Below are 21,105 nucleotides of genomic sequence, written 5' to 3' on the forward strand. Positions count from 1 at the left end.
GGTTCAAAATTCAACGACTTACGAGAATTTAATTTTCACAGCAATGTTTTAGTGCAATGTTCTGGACCTTTCTAATAACTATTCCAAGAAATTTTAGAGAAATGTCATTCATTATTCATGTATGCAACCAAAAAAATTTTATACGTTTTCAAAGCCTGACACTTTACTACAGAGGAGAGAGCTATGAAGTCCTGTGCTGTCTTCCTTGTGAGCAAAGAGAAACAGCGATACAAAAGTCTTTGCATGCCACACAAAGAATTAGCAAAGATCTCTTCATCAACCAGAAATATGCACAGGATGCTTGGGTGGTTGGACAGGCCTGTAATTAAGTAAATTAAGTTTCTGCAAGTCCAGAAACCCGAGCAGTGAAAACCAGTCCCAAATTTTCCATGTCTCTTGAGAAGACTGAATTTTGTACAAAAGAAGTACAAGAACAATTAAGTGGTCCATCTGGGGCAGTACCAATGTCTTGCATAAACTCTGCTATTGGGGATTGTGTCAACCCTAGCACACCCCAAGAGTGGCTTTCTGCAAACATTATACAAGCAAGACAAGGTTTATAGGAAGAGGTAATACCTTTTATTAGACCAATTAGGACGGCTGGCAAAATGAGACAGGATTTCAAGTACATAAAATATCCTTCTTCAGTGGAAATAGAATTCTGTTCTTCAAACAAAACAAAAAATTCAAGGTCAAATACAGGTTGGAGTCAATTGCTCAGAGTTGAATTAGATACGTGTCACATCATTTTTGAAGTAGAGGTGGTTGTTTCCTGCAGACTAGAAGGGATGTTAATAGGAGGCAACAGGGAGATGGTAAGGTAGTTACATCCTTGGGAAAAAGTAAAATAGGCAGTTTACAGCCTGTGGGACATGGGAGGACTAGTAAAGGAGGAGGGGGAAGGGAAAATCTGTGCAGGAACACCAATATTGAGTCTGCGGGTTTTGATACCCAGTACGTGTACCCACAGACCTTGCCATGCCCACAGACCAGGCCATCAGAGCCGGACCTTTTACTGCTTTAGGGGTGTGCCTACCTGAACGGAAACCAGCAGCCAACGAGTAAAGTTAGGTACATTCACAAGACAGTAGAGCACATCTTGCAAAGATGACTGTTTCAAGGGCTGAAGATTTGCTCAAGAAATGTGTTGCTACAAGCAGGATGTTTCACAATCTTTCCTTTAGGGAGTTTCTGCGTGGTCCTGCATGGTCCATGGTATCTGGGACTGCATGTTAGAAGAAGTCTGCGTAAAGGCAGCGCAAGCGTATTTGCTAAATATCCTCATCTTTACAGTTTGTAGGAACATTGGTGTAAGTACACATCTACATTTAGACTTGTCTGAATTTTTTCTCTCTTGTCTTACGGTCTTTCTGAACCATAGGTTTCCCCACCATAAAGGAATTCTCAACTGTAAAAGGAAACCACAGCTGGCGCGGTGCCCCGTCCCCGTTTACGCTTCTGTTCATTGTGAAGGATGCGATGAGGCTGGAGACGTGCGGCAGAGCACACAGCTACAACTAGTGTCAGCCTCAGCCTGTACCTGATAGCATTTGGGCAGAGTAGCCCCCGCTCAGCACTAGCCTGCGCTGACAGGGTGGGAGAAGTGCGGCAGCACCTCAAAGATCAAGGAGGTCTCACTGTTGCCACCTCATCCTTTTTTGTGCCAAGCAGGTCTCAGGACAGAATAGAAGACCACTGCTACTGATCCGCTTAGCCAATGTGAACGCAGTGACGCCTGCAATAGAGTATACAAGGAGCATGCTTTGTGGTATTATTTATTTAGGAACCGTGAGTAACTACAGCCGTAGCGTTCTCATCTTTGCAATTCTGATGGTTTAACAAACTGGGCGAACATTAGCATATTTTTATTAAGGTACAAAATACACCCCGTTGTTGCCTAAAACATTTAAAAAAACGTGAGAAAAGCTCTGTATGCTCTAAATCAGATTCAAAACCTTTCTGTATAAGGAATTGTGGCAATACTGTGTTTAGTATAACAAGAGGTTTTTATCAATTGGAAAGGAAAAGACATGCTGGCAATCTGAACTTAGCAACAAAGAGTAAAGCAGTTAAAAACCATCGTGTCATCCACATTAGCTGAGCTTTGAATGTAGAAGAGCAAATCATATGAAACACATACACAACTAGGTAATATCAAACACCCTAAGGTTGATATTGTACACACCTGTATTAAAGTACACTGACTACTTAATGGTGAGGATTTAAGGTAATGGCTTTTTTTAAAAGAGGTAACCTTTGAAATGCAAATGTTTGCACTTTACACACAAAAAGTGGAAAAGAAAAAGAATCACTTTTGGAATGATACGTAGATATAAGACACACTGGTTTTGGATTATGCATATCACCTTGCAGCCTCTGATATTACCCTGAACAACAACAACAAAAAATTAAAAAGTGCCAATACTGTGAAAGGAAAGCAAAGTTACTAAGTCTGAGTGCATTAACCATTTCTGAGAAAAAAACTGGGTTTCGGATTTTTTGTTTTGTTTTTCTGCATTTTTAAAAAACGCAGCAGCCTTACTGGTGCAGGTTCAAGACAAAAACAAGACAGTCAAGCTCATAAGGTAGAAATAGGTCCTATATAGGTTAAGATTCTTTGGAAACCGCTAAGTATAAAGGAGTTTGTAATCCAGGCTACTATCTTTTTGGCTACTCCAAAAATCTGTGGGAGTTTCCAGCTTATCATCAGTTGAAATCTGTTTTGCAATCACCAAATAAATGCAAGTAAAACTTTAACTGACCTGGGATTCCATTCATACACATGCACATAGAAGTCACTGATTGTGCAATAACCTGTTTTTTTCACAGCAGCATATATATGAATCATAAGTCATTATTTAGACTGACCAGAACAACAGCAAATATTCTCAGTCTTTGTGTTTTCAGTCTGTTTCTTGAGTAGGCAGCTGTAACTGCACTGAAGTGACAGGTTCTATAAGGGAAAGGTGACAAGGTGTGATCAGCTGGTTAAAAGCAAGATCAGAAGTATCTCAGGAAACCACCTGGATGTTTAACTTTCGCCAGTACTACAATGGCACTAACAGCACACTGAGAAAGGGCAGTAGTTTGAAGTTAGGACCGTGAAATTCTGTTTAAAACAAATGAAAAATGAACCCTACCAACATACAATTTGCAATGCTGGCTGTGTCAGACCTTCCCTTATAGAAGATACTGCTCGGGAAGCAGCCTGTTTCTTAGGACTGGAGAGATTCACTGCGTGTCTGGCAAATGATTCCTTTGTAAAGTAGATCTTGGGGAGTCAACTTAGCTGCAATTTTGGCTGAGGAAAGTGATGGTATAGAGCAATGAGCTCAGTAAATGGACTCTTTTTCTTTAAGACGTTCAGAATGTAACCGTAGACTTGTTTTCCATACATTTGATTTTAAAAATAGACTGGGCAACTTAGCTGATGACTTGCTTAAAGTAAATCCAATCATGCTAGCAACTTAAAATTGCCTGCTGATTTGAATTAATGCCCACACATAAAGCAAACAGGTATCAACTGATCATGCTGAAAAAACAACCCCCCAAAGACCTACATATCACACAAGGTGCTTTTGATAACTTGGTTTTCTGAGACTTATAAGGAGAGTCTTTAAATATATTTTTTTCACTTTTTTTTTCTTTGAGCCTTGTTTCATTCTTCCTCCTCCTCATCTTCATCTTCTCCTTCTTTTCCCATTGTTTCCACAAGGAGTTCTGCGGTGCATGTGGCTTCCCCAAGGCTGTTAACAGCTTTGCAGGTATATTTGGCATCATCGTCCCCACATACTTCAGAAATAGTCAAAGAACAGTTCCCATCCTCATCGTAATCTATCTGGAAGTGACGGGACTCCTTGACAGGCTGATCATCTTTGTACCACATTACCTCAGGGTCAGGATAGCCTGCAATAGTGGAGAGAGAACAGCAACTGCAATAAACTAGTATTAACTAATCTGTAATTACTTTGAGCTTTAATTCCATGTCTGTGTATGGACATGCCAATATGTTGATATACAATTATTTCATTGAGTTATATTTAAAATAAATGTAGATGACCTGAGGCTTTTTTCCTTCACGTTTACCTGAAACAACTTTATTATGAATAGCCAAAAATTGAAAGTTAGCACTGAGGTACTCACTAGGTTCCACTCTCCACTAATTTAGCAGTGACTGCAGACAGCTTTTTGTGTGTCTCGGACATCAGCCAGCAAGGGACTCTTAATAGTGTATTTGAGGCTTACCTTACGTTGCAGCTTTCGTGGAAACCACAGTTCCCAACACCAAGATTTAGAATTTCAAGTGTAAGGTGTTTTGGGCTACAACTACAGTTTAATATCCTTCTCAGTTTGCTTTGTTGTGGCTATTCTAAATCTTCCTCTTCCTAATCTGCTCCTTACACACAGCCTGTCCTGTACGGTGACCGTGGCACTCCATTTCCTATTTGTTTGTTAGGATAAGCGAGGGAATCTAAGAAAAGCATTTTGATTATGCATCTCAACAGGAGCTTTGGAGCCTTTTGTGAAGCAAATGGCTCTGCTATACTTGAAGCATTCAGAGCAGGGCTGTACAATGCATGCTGGAGAACAATCCCTTATACAGTACTCTTGGCTGCCATAACAAATTGAAGGCTTATTGTCTCAGCCAAGTTCTGGACTGTGACGGGAGGGTGACTTCCCACTGAGCAGAAATAAAGTGCAGGAACCCCTAGTACACAACGAACATTACAGCAATACACTGGAAAGTTTGGAACATCAGCCATCTATTTTATTCCATGCAGTACTTATGCACATACCCCTCATGCTGAGCATCCATCAGCAACAATAATCCATCCTCACATCTCCGCTGTGAGGTAGGAAACACAGGCAGTGAAAGAGATTAGGAGCACAGAAACAAGCAGAAGGTCAGTGAGGCAGTTTCTGAACGTCATTTTAAGATTAGAAATTGTCTAATTTACATGCATGCAGTATGGTATCGACTCTATCCATTTTGTTTAAACAGCTCTTCTCTTCCTAATTTCTAGCTTTCATCAACAGCTGTGATACAGAAGGTTCAATCTCATTGCAATAGAAGTGCTAGCAGTCTTGGCCTTCAGACTGTTAGGCTGACCAAGCCCTAGCTCCTTAAATACTTTCTCATAAACTTATTCTTTCTATCTGCATATTCCAATCTGAGTTTTCTTTCTTGAACTCATAAGTTAAAAAAACCAAACAACAATACAGTATTTTCTAGATGTGACTTTTGTAACCAGCGCAATGATATAATCATTACTTCTCATGCAAATACACTGTTAGGGACTTCTTTGCCTTTAATACAATGTAGGTATGGCTAAAGTTATCTTGAGGTCACCTGAAACTTGTCTGTCATTTCAGACAAGTGACTTCCTTCTTATTCTTGGTTTCTGGTTAGCAGTCTCTAAGAGTGTACTCCTGCAATTTTTGCTACTACATTGCATCTTGTTTTTACTGTTGCTACCGTCAAAAATCATCTTAACTCTTCCCACTTGCTATTCGGAATTAGTGATTCACACAGTGACGCTTGGAGACTTCTGTTCTATGGCAAGCACAGAACAAGCCCATGCAGCTCCAAGTAATTTCTCTTATTGCAACACATTCATGCTGTGACATGCAGATATTGGTAAAGCCAAATGTCACCAACTCAACAATAATACAGGAAAAAAAGAAAAGAAAAAGTTAAACAACAGCACAATGCAGAAAGCTGACAAGGAAGGAAGGAAAGAAACAGATATGCCAATTCAAAGTACCTTCAATTTTGCAGTCAAATCTAGCAGCACTTCCTTCCACAACCTCTATGTCAAGGATTGTTTTAGTAAAATACGGCTTTACGTGGGGCTTTTCTTCAGCCACTTCTTCGAGGAAAGCATCTGGAGGAGAGTGAAGAGATAGTTAATGGTTTTACAGGGCATGTTCTCAAAAGATGCATTTTAATTTTTAATTACCAGATGGTAATGAAAGCATCTTTTATTTCACTTAATTCTGTAAGGCTAATGGGACAGTGAGGACGTTAGCTGCTTAGTTTTATGCCAATCTTTTGCAGCTGGACAAAGATTCAGGCCATAAATAGAATGAAATCAACATGCAGGCCACCACACTACAAATCCTCTTTATTTTTTCCTTGAATTTGATCTAACCCAACCTGGACTTTTGCTAGTCAGAGGGGTAAACCAGTTCAACTTGTATGAGGCCCGCAGTCTGTGTGGATATGTCAAAATGACTTGCTTGATTTTCAGAAGTGTCAAACATCTGCAGCTCTGATTGTTACGCACCACAAATCCACATTTCAAATGAGGACACAGCGGACTAATGTAGACGCATTATTTTTGTTCTTAAATGCCTCTGTCTGAGGAGCATGGTTAATGCAGAGTACATGTCTTGGTTACAGCAAGTGTTAATACTTTATTGCTTGCTCGCTTGCATGGGAAGGCAATACATCACTGTAATCTTTGTATAAACATGCATTCCCAAACTGATAGAAAGTGCAGCTGACAAATCTGCCTTAATTCTTTGGCTTTAAAAAGAGAAGAGTTTACTGCCCATACTTATACTGGGGCATTCCGAGTAGCAGAACAATATGAGAACAATGAATTTTTGATAGATTTTTTTCAAAAAAAAAAAAGATAAAAACACAGAGAGAGAGAGCAGGAATAACCAACTCGAGGATTGGTCTCTAGCATTTTGCTAAAAGTTTTAGTAAGGTTGATTCACAGAGAGGTAAAAATACGGTGCAGCAAAATTCCTTACCTTCGTTCTCTACTTTGTCTGCATTTATAGGGCTGGTAGGCGAGCTCCCAGAGGCCTTCCTCCCACTCATACCAGAAATCATTGCCATGGACGACAGTCTTCCTATTGCTCGGACGGCATGGCCTGTTTTCTAAGACATAACATAAAAGGCTTCTGATCAATCCAATCCAACAGGCATGTGATTTTCTGTAACAGTCGTGCTTCGGACAAATTATCTGGGATCTCTGCAAACCTCGCTGGAATTGTTGGACAAACTGCTTATATATAGCTCTGTTGTTTTAGGAGAGACAGAGCAGGCTGGTCCGAATTACCAAATTTAGTTGCAGATATAAACTTCCCCTGATGAACTCATACCTAAATGAATGTCTCTGTTAGCTGCGGATAAAAAGCACTGTGTGAGAGGAGGGCCAGCAAAAAAGCTATGTCCTGTTTAACTGGAACTTAACTCTGGTGGCGGACGGCTCTCTCAATAGCCGTATGGGCTGGACTGAGTTTCATCAAGGATGAATAACCAGCTAATATGAAATGAATGAGAAAGTACCATCTGCATGATGGAAGCAGACCTCTGACAGGCTCGAGAATCAACCACCAGGATACTAAAATATGCTCAAACTATGTTGCCTCTAGTACGGACACTTGTATTTTTGTACAGCTTGCATGAGCTCCTAAGAAACATGTACAGTAGAACGTAAGAGGAAATATAAGGCAGATTTACATAAATGCATATTTTGTAGGCTGCTCAAAAGGCTGGATCCAGAATTTTATACGTCAGCTCCCCTAGCTATCAGAACGGCACAGATGGACCTGCCACAACAGTTCCAGCATTAAGAAAAAAGAAGATACGGAGACCAAATATGTCAGAGAAGATTATTAAACCAATCTGACCAAATCCACGAGAAGCTTGGTGCTCCAACAGGACAGAACTAGTGGCTTAGAATGAAACTACCACAAAATGAGGTATCTTCAGAGAGGCCAGGCGGATAAGCTTTTTCCCTAGCTGTTCACGTTTGTTAATAACGTAATCCCCCAGCCCTCAGAGGCATGGAGAGGGCAGGGCGGAGAGATGGTCATACCCCCAAAAGAATAGGAAAAACTATACTTGAACTCATACGCCTTTTAGTAGCCTGAAATGGAATCATCACGTGTTATATATATGCAGCCGTGCACCCTCCTACTGCTCGCCCATAGAAACCAAACCTGCTTTACTGCATTCATACTCTGGCCACACTGGAGTTTTCACCAGCAGCAGAAACCACCTGGCATGACACGTTTCTCAGAATCATAAACATTAGAAATAAAGAGACTTATTAGGATAACTAGCCCAATTCCATGTCCTCTTCATTACCTGCCATTTTCTTCTGGCCATATATTTCTTCATCCTATCTTTGGAAAGTTTTTTGGCTTCCATGTTTTTGGTGTCTTTTTGCAGCCAAGGATGCTGAAGACATTGAGTACAATTTAAGCGACTCCTGTTTTTATATAAAAAGACTAGTCAGTGTTGCCATTAACGGTAGTTGAACCTACCTGCTTTAACATTATTTTGCACTCTCTTCTCTGAGAGCTGATTTTTCTGTTTCCTAAATTTAGCAGCATAGATCACATGGCACTGCTTTCCCAGCCGTGCTTACTTCTTAAACTCACTTTCACAATTTCTGTAGGGTTTTTTTGAGAGAAAACTGTGCATTTTTAAGTGTTAATAAAACATTATAAAACAAAGCATGAAAAGCCATATGTTTTAGGCATGGAACACATACAGCAGAGCCACAATGGCAATGATTCAGCTGCCTCATGCTGGCAGAACCCTGTCCCAGATCTCCTTTCCTTCACTTACAGAGACTTCCCCTTTCCCACCACTTAATACCTTCCTTCCCTGCAGCACCAAACATTTAACAAAACAGAATTGTCCAAATCTCTAATCAAGCCACACCCACTCTTCACTTTGTTCATGGTACGCGGATAAAAATAACCCTCTGTTCTCCATCCATCCGATTGCAAACTCATTGGAAGAAGTACGTTTTCTTTCCTTGGTTTGTTCAGAGTCTGCTGTAAACAGGGCTGCCGACTCGGGGGTTTTTTTTCTTGCCCAATTACTAGATTTATAGGAAAGCTGCCTACTCAGAGGTACCGCACTTAAAAGCAACACATAGAAATAAATCTGGCAAAATTGCAACCCATTCAGACCAAGACAACCCATCATGCAGGACTCTGTGTCACACAACAGTGAAGATAAGAGTAGCCACACAAAACCTCAGGGTGCATCTTGCCCGAGGGAAGGGAAAAGCAGAATGAGCAGGCCATTAGAAGAGAGCGCTCCATTCAGACCCTGCGCCGTACAATAAACGAGAGCTGCACACACAGACAGATGGGCACACAGAGCTCCTTATAAAGTATGGCCAGAGGTGCCTGCGTCAACGTGGAGATTCATAGTGGAGAAACAAGAATGACAAGTTCGGCTAAATGCAAACATAGAAAGTGTATCAAGTCCAACAGCTTTTACTTCATATCTTTCTTCAGTAGATTGCTGATAAAGTCCTTGGCATCATCAGAGATTTCATCAAAAGCCTCATCATCAAAGTCCCAGGTTGCTGAGGTAACGTTGGCTAGGGTTTCGTTGTCGTTGTCTCCCATGAAGGGAGAAAGTCCGCTGACCCTGGGGGTACAATAGACAGAGAGACACAAAACAAACAGTGTCAATTTGCAAATTATCAGAGGAGCAAATTAAAATTGTGTGTGACATCTCCTATGCTCTGCAGATCTTTATCAGTAAAGCTCCTTCAAAAAAAAAAAAAAGGACTCATAGCCAACTACAGGTAGTCTTATGGGAAGGAAACTAGAATTTTGACTGCAAAACTGAAAGGAAAATTTTTGCTGTTTCTTTCTCTTTTCCCAAGACATTTTTGAGGAGAGAACTACAATTAGGTGAAAGTGGAGCATACTAGTTTGTTAAATGGCTTGTCTAGTTCTGCATAAATAATACTGCAATTTTCACACCAAATGCAGTTGAATAGCTTTTTTTTTCCGCTGGTGCTTTCAGAGTGACTTTGCTGCCTTTACTGTCAAACCAAGGGTTTTTGTACGTTTTATTCCATTTACTCCTGCAGAGAGAGCCCAAGAAGAAAGATGCATCATGAAATCATGAAATCCACAGGGCTATTTTGTAAACAAAACCACCCTGAGTTATATAGCCAGATAAAACAGCGCTACATCACTGCGGGCTGTAGAGTTATGCAGATGCATCCAAAAGTAATTTGGTCTTTATGTTCTCAATCAGTCACAATGATGCATGAAATGGAAATAATACTCTTTTATAACCTAAGTTGAGCTTCCAAGGCTTTTTACACAATATAACTGATAAATAGTCAGTGAAAGGCAATTACAGAACATCATGGTGTCATTTTTGCAGAGTATCTTTCTCCAGTTGAGCGTTGTCCTTTATTATACTGTACCTTTGTGCATCCAGATACTTTTGATTCCTGTATATATCACCCTTTCAGTAAAAACTTGCAGGTGAACGGTTGCTCATTCGTTACAACTACAAGTTATTCAGTTTTCCAGGAACTGGAAAACATGTAATTTGGCATGCAATTTACATAATAACCTATTCTTCATGAAATTTTACAGACTTTATTTGCTTTCTCTGTACAATCATGTTAACCAGTTACAACAACCAGTTACATTTCAGCAGTAGTATGTTTTTTTTTTTAAATATGGAAAAATAAGTGGAACTTACTGGGGTTCTGAAAATACTATAGGGATATAATGCTTTATGAGCGTCATGATGCTACTGAATATCACAGAACAGACTGGTAGAAAAAGAGACTGGGATCAAATAAAGTGAGCTACTAGATTAATAATATTAGTATCATCTCCTCCTCCAAAGTTATTTTGCTGCTCTTTTGTTACTAATTACATTCAAAATCTGATTTGGAATTTGTTCCTCAGGATTTCATTTCTATACGCAAAGCAGAAACGCACACTCTTTGAAGCCTCAGACAAAGCAGATACTAAATCTTTTACCATTTCTGGAAGTTGTGTGCAGTACAGCAGAGCCTAGAATCTTACGTGTATACTTCAGATATTTGCTAGTAATAATACATGAGCTGAAGATAAAAGGTTTGTTTCTTCTCAGGCAGAAAGGTAAATCAGAACAGAAGGCATTTGCTGTCTTACTTTCCATTATATGGGGTGCATTCAAATGCAACAGTGAAGCATGACTTTATAAATGTATAAGGTGGCATAAACCCCTTTATGAATATATGATAGGCATGAGTTACAGAAAGCTGAAAGATTAACTTAGCAAAAAATGCTCACATAAAACAACTTTACCACAACTATTCTCTGTCTTTGACACTTACTTTACTGGAAGAGACACAGTTTATGCCTGATAGCACTGGAGAGTTGGTATAGCTGCGGCGCAGTGAGACTCTGTTCTGCCCTCACGCACATCAGCCCTCATGGCCAGGTAAATTGTTGAAGCAAAATCTCTGTCCTGGAATCCGCAAAGCACTCCTGCAGGGCCTTAAACCCATCTCCTATGACAACATCATCATTCTCTATAATGTTTTAGAAAGTGGAAAAAATCTCATCCAGACTGCAGTTCTAAGTTTTGGGTTCCAGATACCGATTGCTAAGTTGTCTCTTTTTTGACTAGGTAGTAAGTACACTAATCTCTCAGCCAATTCAGCGGCTACTAAAAACGCTCACATTTTATACAAATGAAGGGTCTGTGAAGTATTTCTTTAATTCACTGTTGATATAGGAGATGCACATCTTCTCTTCATCCAGTTAAGCTTCCAGAGGACACACTTGGGCAGCCAGAGCAATAACAATCCCATTTCCCTTCAATACTTGATCGAAGTATGGCAAAGGTGACCTCTGGATAGTATTACCACAGATAGTATTGTGCAGCTCTTGTGCTACATTAGACAATATTTTGGCCTATTTCCAGCGATTAAAGCTGCAGTATTGAGAGATCATTTCCATGCTAAAAAGACTGCTACAGATACAGAGACATTCCTTCATGTGGGAACACCACTGCTCCACACTGCTGTAAGAGGCAGTGCTTATAAAGATGTCCAGCTTTCTGGGCAAAGGGATACCGCATGTCACACACAGCTTTTGAGGGATGAGGATAAATAGAAGGAGATTAGAGACGAAAACAACCTTTGGTTCTTTTGGTTGGCTTTTTTTTTTTCCCCAAGAATTGCACGACAGAATTATCTGATAAAGTCTTAAATGCTGTGGTAGGATTGACCCATCCCATGCATTTGCTAAATTACCAGATGGGTATCGGTTAAGCCTCCGCTCACTTTGTCATTTCCAAACACCAGTGTAACAGTACCCATTCAAACGTTTCAATGGACCTATTTTTGTATTCCTGAATGTGATGTTACAAATTTATAAGGCTAAAATAATATCTCTCTGCCACAGTTTTACACTGTGAATCAGTTGCCTTGTCATGGAAATACTTGTAAGGAGAGCTAGGTCCTTGTCTATAGTCAGAAAACAAAATCCAGCAACTAGTGTAGATTATAACCAGAAATTCTTATCTTTAGCACAGATTTCACTGACCTAAGTCTTGGTTGTTCATTTCTTAATAGCCATTTAAAGTAATAATGGCCCAGCAACTCTTTTGACAGATTATGGAAACAATTTCTTTTTGGAATGCTGAAGCTAAGTGATAAAGATGAGCTACCATTCCAGAAAATTAATACTGAGCTTACACTGCGAAGTTACTATTAGGCAAGCAGCAAGTTGTTTACTGAAAACATTTTTCCAGCTACTTAACCAGGCATCTTCCTGGCATGTTAAGAACCATTTGTTTAGAAAATCTTTCACAGTTTCCACTTCTAAATAAAGAAGAAAGATATTTTATCCTCTGGAAGTTCCTTAACATTTATTGGTCTGTTCTAACAAAGCTCTGAGTGCAGATTTAGAAATGTTAAGATCAAAAGGGTCCAATGTGGTCGCCAGTCTCACTGCCTGTGTAACAAAACACCATAGCATTTCACTTGGAAATCTTTGCATTAAGACTGCCACTAATCCAGGAAAGATGAGTTTGCTGCATGTCTCAAAAAGTCAGGCTCTGAGCATTCCTCTGCAAGCAGTGCTTGCAGCAGCAACTGATTTGGGCTGATGCCACTGAGCTCCTCCTTCGCATTGCGTTAGCAGTGAAAAAAGTTACAGATCTCAGTATGAAGGCTACGATCTGCTTCTGATAAACCTGTGCAGGTCACGTCAAATAAGCACATGATTGTGCCTGCACCCTGGAGATCATGTAGTAATTGAATTCTTTTACAAGTGAAATAAAACAAATAAATAGTCTCAGGCTACTTTGGGGGGGGGACACACATCCACTGGACAAAACCAGTTTTTCCTTAGGTGAGGGCTGACTGACTCCCACACTGGTCATCTCAAGGAAGAAACAGACCACTGAACCCACGCAAAGGAAGACAGCTCATTGCTGAAGCGAGGGTGTTACTCTGTTCTCATCCTTGTTTTACGTGCCCAGTGGATTAATGAGGAATCACAATTTGCCAGTGCCACTGAACAAATAATTCATTTTCTTTTGGGCAGTACAGTCATAACATTAAAGCCCTCCTAACTTGCTTTATTGAAAGAACAAGGAGTGCTCTCTCATCTTTATATTAACAAGACTTAAATTTTTAATAAGACATGGAGCCAAGTGTAAGCCAGCAGTGTGAGTGTCTTGCCTTATCAAAGTCCTAAGTCAGCACACCCAAAAGATGAATGGTGCCGAAAGATCTTTCAGCCAACCCAAACTGCCAAACAAGGGAGGAACAACAGCAGTGATGAATAACATAATAGATAAAAAAGAAAGGGAATATTTGAAGCATCAGGGTGTGTGTTATTAGGAAGGCGCTGAAGGAAAAGAGTATACAGCAAGATCAGATATGATATTAAAAACCAGCCTCAGATATAGCACATTAAAAAATTATTAATTGACAGAGATCAACTACTCTGAAAAGATATACGCTGCTTGGCACTGATAAAGCAAGAAGAACTAATGGAAAGCAAGCAGAGGTTTGAATCAGCCACAGCCAGTTCCTCACTGAAGCTAGTCAGATTCTATGGTGACAGAAGGAAAAGGGCTATCCACTTTCAATGTACGTATATGCAGCGCTGAAATCTTAGACCAAAATTTGGTTTGAAATAAAAATAGAATTCAGAAATTGTTTCAGATTACTAAATATTGGAAACACTGGCTATCCAAGTGGGTCATCAGAAGAGAACTAGAAATAGAAAAAACAACAAACAAATTCAGCAATGCCCAGAAGAATAAGTGGGACAGAAAGAGCTGGAAAGAATTCAGGAGGTTTAACCTTCATTAGAAAAAGGTTATTGTAAATGCAAAGAGAAACACTGAAATAGACAGAAATGGAGATGATATACAGAAGCTATAATATTTGTGGCCTGTTACTTCAAAGGCAATAGATCAACTTAAGTATGTGGGACAGTACTGTGATGCAGAACAGGACAGAGAACAAGATAAAAGTGGGAGATAAAAAACACCAGGTGGAGAATACAAACAGGGAAATTTAAGGAAGAACAAAGACTGATGAAGAGACAGGACTGAATAAGTTACCCAGAAAGACTAAAAGGATTTAATATGTAGCTTAGAAATGTGGAAAGGGAACCCGTGAGCTGTAGGATGGAATTAAGTCAGTCGTGCCATAAGGAAGACAGATGCAGCATCCCAACAGAGAGTGCGGTATCTGTACTTACGCCTGCGTAGCAGAAGCCTAGGAGAGAGGTTTTGTTGCAGGGTTTTGGAGAAGTGCTATCACCCACTTTTCCACATGACATTACATCCCACCCATTTGTTCTTCCACAGGGAAGACCCTTCACCCACCGGGATCTCTTTAGCAGCTCTTTGCTAACCTGGTTTGTATTCATTGTTGTACAGGACATGATGGAAACACAGCCTCTTTCTAGGCAGGTTGCAGGTCTCTCAACACCCTAGAATCCTACCTTAAAAGAGGTGTTATGTCAAGTCATGCAATAGCATGCTCCCTGCTGCTTCACTTAGGACAGATGATGAACACAGCAGCTTTGGGCCTTCAGCTGCCTGTAGCAGACCTGTCCTTAAGTCCCGTGCTGCTGCAGTGCTCACCTCTTCCTTCATGGCCCCACTCACCCTGTCAGGGGGAGAGGGGATGCAAATGCTGAGTTACAAGCACAGTGATGGTAGGTGAGACAGACACCAAATGAGTGAGTCTTACACTTTGTGCATGAGATTTGGCAGTTCTGAGCTTATAATCAAAACAGGAAAGCAGAGCGACAACTAAAGAGAGATGCAGTTCTCAATGACTTTTATTTGCATTCTGTAATGATGATGTGATGGTCCATTTTGGATAATGGCTCATAGTTGTGAGTCTGCAAAAATAGCTTTAAGGAAGCGCTTTAAGGAAGTGAAAACAGATTGGGAGCCTGTCGCTCTGGGGTGGAGAGGGAAAGTCGAAGCGATGACTCACAGGTCTTCCCTAACTTCTATTACTTTCTTCTTATCACAAGAAAGACAAAAGCTGATTGTTACTGTTAATCATTATTGCGGTAATAGCTATGCATCAAAAAGAAGATTTTCGTTGCGTTTGGGTAATGGAATTTTCCCCTCATGAGGAGTTAAATGAGCTTAAAGACACCTTAGCAAACAAGTAATTTCGTAATATATTTCACAAGGCATACCGGGTCATCCGAATCAAGTGTAACACCACCCAATCCCATCAGCTGAACATTACAGCATCCAAATATCTTGCTTCTGGTGGCACAGAGAAACTGGGAAGAAGCAGTTCTGCTGCTGCCAGCAGACCGGTCTTTGGCAAGACATTTCACCTTTTCTCCATCTGTTTCACCTGCTCCCTGTGCCTTGTCTACTTAGACGATGGCGGCGTTCTCCAGCACGTACTGTATTGGAGCAGCGAGCCTGGTTGCATGCCTTAGGAGCGCACACAACTGCTGTCACCGATTTCTGCCTCGGTTGTCTGACATGTCACTGCTTATACTGCAAACACACAAGACCTCACATATACTTTGATAACCAGTGACAGCAAAAGACGTTAAACTGCCCAAACGTGCGTGCCACGCTGTGGTTAATGTTTTGTCCCTTAAGGTGTAAGAGGCCTCTAGGGGGCAATGCAGCATTGAGGGACCTTGGGTTGTCCATGGCTGCGCAGGCAGCCTGGGGTCTCCATAGCTCCATAGGCAGCCTCCAAAGCTAGAGAAAGAAATTAATTTGTCCTCTGAGTACTGCCTGTGTGGTCTACATTATTTGAACTACAGAATGATCCAAACGAGCTTTCAAGATCTAGAAAGAAATGCTGGAAGTGAATGGAAAATAAAGATCCTGTAAATAAACTGGCAGAGCAAAGTGACCTTGAGGGGTGGAGCACGCTTCACATAAGAAACAGAAGATAAGATAAATACTCAGAGTTTTTCCTGGGAGTAAGAGAGTTGGTGTAGTAGCTTTTGCCCAGGACAAGAAAGAAAATTATGTTGCTTAGTTTGGAAATGAGAAGAGTATGAGAACCAGTATAGGCTGACAAGGCAAGCGGTATCACAGGAAGACTCAGTAAAGATGAGGCAGAGAACTGTGCATTGCCAGGTGTCAAGGAAGAGGGTAGCCAGGGCGGAGGGGACTCTTTTAAAAAAGCAAGTAAGGTATTGAGAGAAGCCTTTTAAAAGAATGAGTGCAAAGCAGATCTGCCATTTACTTACTATTGAAACCGGAGCGAGGGAGAAAGAGCCATGCTCCAAACTGAGCTTCTCTCTTCATTTGTTTATATGGCATCAAATGTGTAAAGTCACAGTTGGAAGAAGATTGCTTGCTGTTCTAGGCATGGAGATCCTATTTCCATACACATTTCTCTAGACCCATTGAAGTTCATAATCACGTGTTATCAAATCACATATAAAGGTCAAATCAAATACCAAAATACGTAACCAAGAGCTGCAGCCAACTGTCCTCTAAAATATTTCCATGAGCTTGATCCATGCTGCTTATAAAATGTATTTATCCAGTGGTTTGTGCTTAGTAATAAATTAAAATGTACTGTGAACAGATACAGTAATGCTGGGATACTTTAGTCTGTCCCACGAGGGATACAATCTGAATAAGAAGACCCCAGAATTTCACAAAAATTTTCTTTCATGGGAATAAAAGAATGGAAATTATCAGTTATTAGTGCATGCCCAAACATTTCTCTTTAACATCTGGGAAGGAAAAATAGTTAAAGTTAACAATAAAATACTGTCACATTGTCTTTTTAAATGAGATGAAGCGTGCTGGTTTGTGATGTAAGATGTATGGCACTAAATGGCTGAATTTCCAGAACTGCTAGTTCTGCAGTTTACCAATTACACCCTTCAGAGAATTTTTATTAAACATACTGGAGCTGCTAGTTAGAATACAAAAGGCCTCAAAATTGGAGAAGAATTCAAAAGTTGATGGAAATTTGGAATGTTCAGCAACTGTCAGGATTTGTGTTAAGAATAGCAAAGGTACTCACAAAATGTAGCAGATAACTCCTATACTCCACATATCTGTTTCATATCCAATAGGTTCATAGTTTATAACTTCTGGAGCCACAAACTCAGGTGTCCCAAAGAGAACTTTCAGAGAACCTGCATTTTCTGTGAAGAATGAAAGAGAAAACCATTAACTGCTGCATGCAGTTTTTTAAAAACAATTATTCCCCAGTAACAGGAAAACCAGTTTTGTCCTCATATTTGCAATTTTGTTAAAGATCCTTATCAGAAAAAAATAAATAATGCCTGAACTGCTGTTTTCTTAGCTGATACATGTATAGCAATAAAGAATTATTTGTTAAGCATCCTCAAGCACACAGCACCGTACAAGGCACATAATAAGAAGGTTCCTATTGCAAGGAGTTTCCACAAGACCAAGTCTAAGAAAGAGGAGAACTTCTACTGTTTAATTCAGATTTGGATGTCTTGAAGTACAAAAGTATTTGAGCCTCCATCACTTTAGCAGTTGCACAAGAGGACTTCAGGATTCCAGTGTTAGAAAGAAGTTGAAGTTGTCACAAATTTTCTAAGATTTATCAAAGCTCAGTGATCTGCTCAGGGATTCTACTGTAAAGAGAAGCACTAGTGATAAAATTATAATAAGAAGAAATAACAATTTTAATCCAACACATTTTTTATAGTTTAAACAGGAAAGAAAACCAATACTGGGTTGCACGTCTCTGAAATTTGAAGTGGCACAGGTCAGTGGTGAAACAAGGAAAGAAGCAGATGACGGGCACCTGTCAGATCGCTACCTTGTCAGTAAAACTGGGTTTAAGGATGCTCTCAAACCCAGGCTTGCCTACAAGCGTACCTGTGGAGCTCCAAAGTGGTGAAGGGGGACCACAAATGCTTAGTCATTAGCTGCCACTCCAAACTTTTATTCAGCTAGCTTGTAGCACAGGGGTCCTACATTTGGCTCTGCTGAAACACAGTGTGGATGCTTTAAAATGAGCTACAAAGAAGCTACTGCTAGCAATATGAACTGAAAGAATGAGGTCATGGGACACATGAACTCGCTCTACATCTTTCTTGTGGTGACCCACCCATATTGCTCTACTGGAAAATACAGGGATTAAGGTAGAATAACAACCTGTATAGAACCTAGCATTGCCGGTTTATGCTGCCAGCTATGAGTGATATGTCTAACTTCTGGTCATAGTGTGAAACAACGCAAGTAATTTAGATAGAACTTATTAGGCAAATCTCAATGGACTAATTTTCATTGATGCTCATTCTAAGTGGGATGGGAAGAAGAAGAAAAGAATAAGCAAGGTCAGGAAGGAAGGAAACTATGGAATAGATTAGGGATTGGGGAAAAAAACAATCCCAGTAAAAAATTTATATTCTAAAGTATAAAAATGTCAGGAAATAAATTGTTTCTGACTTCAAACAGGCTTGGATTTAGGTTGAGAAACTCTTGTCCAGTCTGCACATGTGCCTGAGCAATCAGTGTTTGCCTTAAGTGAGATTCATTGCATTGCATTTATCTTTTGTGCAAGAGTAGCATCCAGATTAGGCACAGTGGAATGACATAGTGAGGAACCTTCCCTCTTCCAAAGAGATTACCATCTAAACAAAACACATATGAATGGGAAGAAAACCAGATGTAACAGATTCCAATCCTGCTCCTGTTAAGGTTACCACAAGTACAGAGATTTGCAGCTCTATAATCAAGAGAAAAGCTTAAAAAACCTCAAACAGCAGCAGATCAAAGTTTTGAGAAGACAGCAATAGAAGCTACTTGTCCACAACACCAAATCATTACAGAATGTTTTTGTTTACCAGAACTTCCACTGTCAAGTTTTGCAACATAAATGCTGATCCCAATACTGACTCCACACCTACAGTTACCTCCAATGAAAGCTGTTAAGTCATTTCATAAAATGTAATCATACACCTAAGTTAGTACTCCTGAGGTATGCAAATCTCCAACTTACCAAATGAAAATTGAAGGATATATGGGGTTAATAACTTGCTTAAGGATTGAACAACATGTCTGAGGCAACTTTTAAGCACTACCACAGTAATTCACTGGCAGTCCTGCCAGTTTCCCATTTTAAATGCTGTGAAACCCTTTTTGCTCTGCTCAGGTATGGTGATAGTAAATTAATTGTAGAAACCTCATTTTCACATGCTATCCCTGCTTTCAGAGACCCGTCCATGCAGAGAGCACCCATTTCTAGAGACAGAAACAGACAGAAGAACGCTTGGGAGCAGCCCCTGGAAATCACCTAGATCCTCCCATGCAAGTTCACCAACACCAAGACCTTCCTGCCAGATGTCTGACTAGCCTTTAAAACGAACATTCAGAAGCTATTCCACAACATCCCTACACTCACATAGCCAGAGTTTTCTCACCCCAAAAGGTAGGATCCTTTTCTTAATATCCAACCTAAACTGACGTAGCCTAAAACAAGGGCAATGTCTTCTTCACAGTGGCAATGAGGAGTGAGAGATCACCTCTCCTTTTCCGAGCACAAACAGGAAGCCTAAGATCCCATCTTCCCACTTGCCTTCTTTGTAAAGTCAACACCTACATTTTTTTCCAACTGTCCTTGTGAAAAATTACCGAAATTTTTCACAAAGAACCTATTTTCTAAAAGCTTCATCATGATCATTCAAATCTCAGGCTCAGATTTTCACATCCAAGTTTGGAGGCTTTTCTGTGCACTGTGTAAACTACCACGAGCCACTGTGTATGCAAAAGGCTGGTGTATGAAATGTGCTGCCCATAGGTCAGAGAAATGTTCTTTTGAAAACATGGCACTTGAGCAAACATACAGTGTGAAACAACTGATACAGCATTTTCTGTGTATAAAAGAAAAAAGAAAAGAAAAGAATAAGACCTTTTCTATGCAATAATATGTCAATCTTTACCCAGATGTTTACAAGCTTAGTACACAAGTAGGATCTGTGTTTGGATATCCCTTAGTTCAGATAGAAAGCTGACAAGCTAGCTGGAAACTGTTGCCAACACTGTGTATAATCAACTGATTAAAAGAAGAAAATCTTTACAGTACTCAAACCCCATTCTCTTTTCTCCTCAAGAAGTTTATCTTAAACAATTTTCTACATGTGTTCCTCAGCACACCAAAAAAGGTCAGGAAAATATCCCACTGCAGCTTTGGTATTTCCTGACAGTGTAAGAGAACTAATTAGCTGCAGAAGACGACTGCAGAAGGAGCTGATTCTAATTTCTTTAAAACTGATCAAAACACTGAATATTTAGAGGCATTAGTTTGCACTAGTTACAAAAAGTTAAAAGTAAATCTCAGAAGTTGAAGTGCAAAATCAGCCACTGTTCCCTTCAGCAGACCCTTGGTTGAGCGGTTTCTGCTCAGTCAGGGCCAGGTCCATAGAATGGGGGCTCCAATCCCACATCTGTCAAAGCCCAAGTGAATTTGACAGCCAATTTCAAAATCACAAGGCTTGAAGGAACACAAGTGGAGGAACGTGCTCTCAGTGCACCAGAAAAGACAACTGGCAAGAAGAGGCCACTTAGTGAAAAGTGTTTTTAGCAATTTTTGTAAGCAAATGAACAGAAAAAATTGCTTTCTACTTTTGGAAAATATCTCAACCAAAATGTTACAAACATCTTCATGATTAACAGAGTGCTTTTGCTTTATGGCATGGAGCGGGAGGGCACTTTCTCTTCCTAGGGAAATGCCACACACACCAAGTTATCCAGAACGGCAGGCTGATGAAAGAAACAGCAAATACCTATAATGTAACTCTGCAAGAATTAGCAACATATTAAGCCAAATGAATGTACAGTATTGTAAAATCAATGAGTAA

General features: G+C 40.1%; 1 protein-coding gene across 8 annotated transcripts in view; it reads right to left on the bottom strand.

The window, feature by feature from the left end:
* Positions 1 to 1,759: 1,759 nt before the first annotated feature.
* Positions 1,760 to 21,105, bottom strand: part of MYLK (myosin light chain kinase) — a 223,507-nt gene continuing 204,161 nt past the window's right edge. For 6 of the 8 annotated variants that reach the window (XM_075512682.1, XM_075512681.1, XM_075512680.1 and 3 more), the window contains 6 exons: positions 17,289 to 17,412; positions 9,260 to 9,412; positions 8,108 to 8,231; positions 6,763 to 6,892; positions 5,766 to 5,885; positions 1,760 to 3,906 (listed from right to left, as the gene is read on the bottom strand). In XM_075512682.1, the coding sequence (XP_075368797.1) occupies positions 3,659 to 3,906; positions 5,766 to 5,885; positions 6,763 to 6,892; positions 8,108 to 8,231; positions 9,260 to 9,412; positions 17,289 to 17,412 (899 nt within the window). In that variant the 3' untranslated portion in view covers positions 1,760 to 3,658. Of the gene's footprint in view, positions 3,907 to 5,765; positions 5,886 to 6,762; positions 6,893 to 6,994; positions 7,090 to 7,116; positions 7,256 to 8,107; positions 8,232 to 9,259; positions 9,413 to 17,288; positions 17,413 to 21,105 lie in introns of those variants that run through there. The other 2 variants (XM_075512685.1, XM_075512686.1) reach the window with 2 other exon arrangements.

This window comes from Mycteria americana, chromosome 9 (genome assembly GCF_035582795.1).
Source record: "Mycteria americana isolate JAX WOST 10 ecotype Jacksonville Zoo and Gardens chromosome 9, USCA_MyAme_1.0, whole genome shotgun sequence".
NCBI classification, from domain to species: domain Eukaryota; kingdom Metazoa; phylum Chordata; class Aves; order Ciconiiformes; family Ciconiidae; genus Mycteria; species Mycteria americana.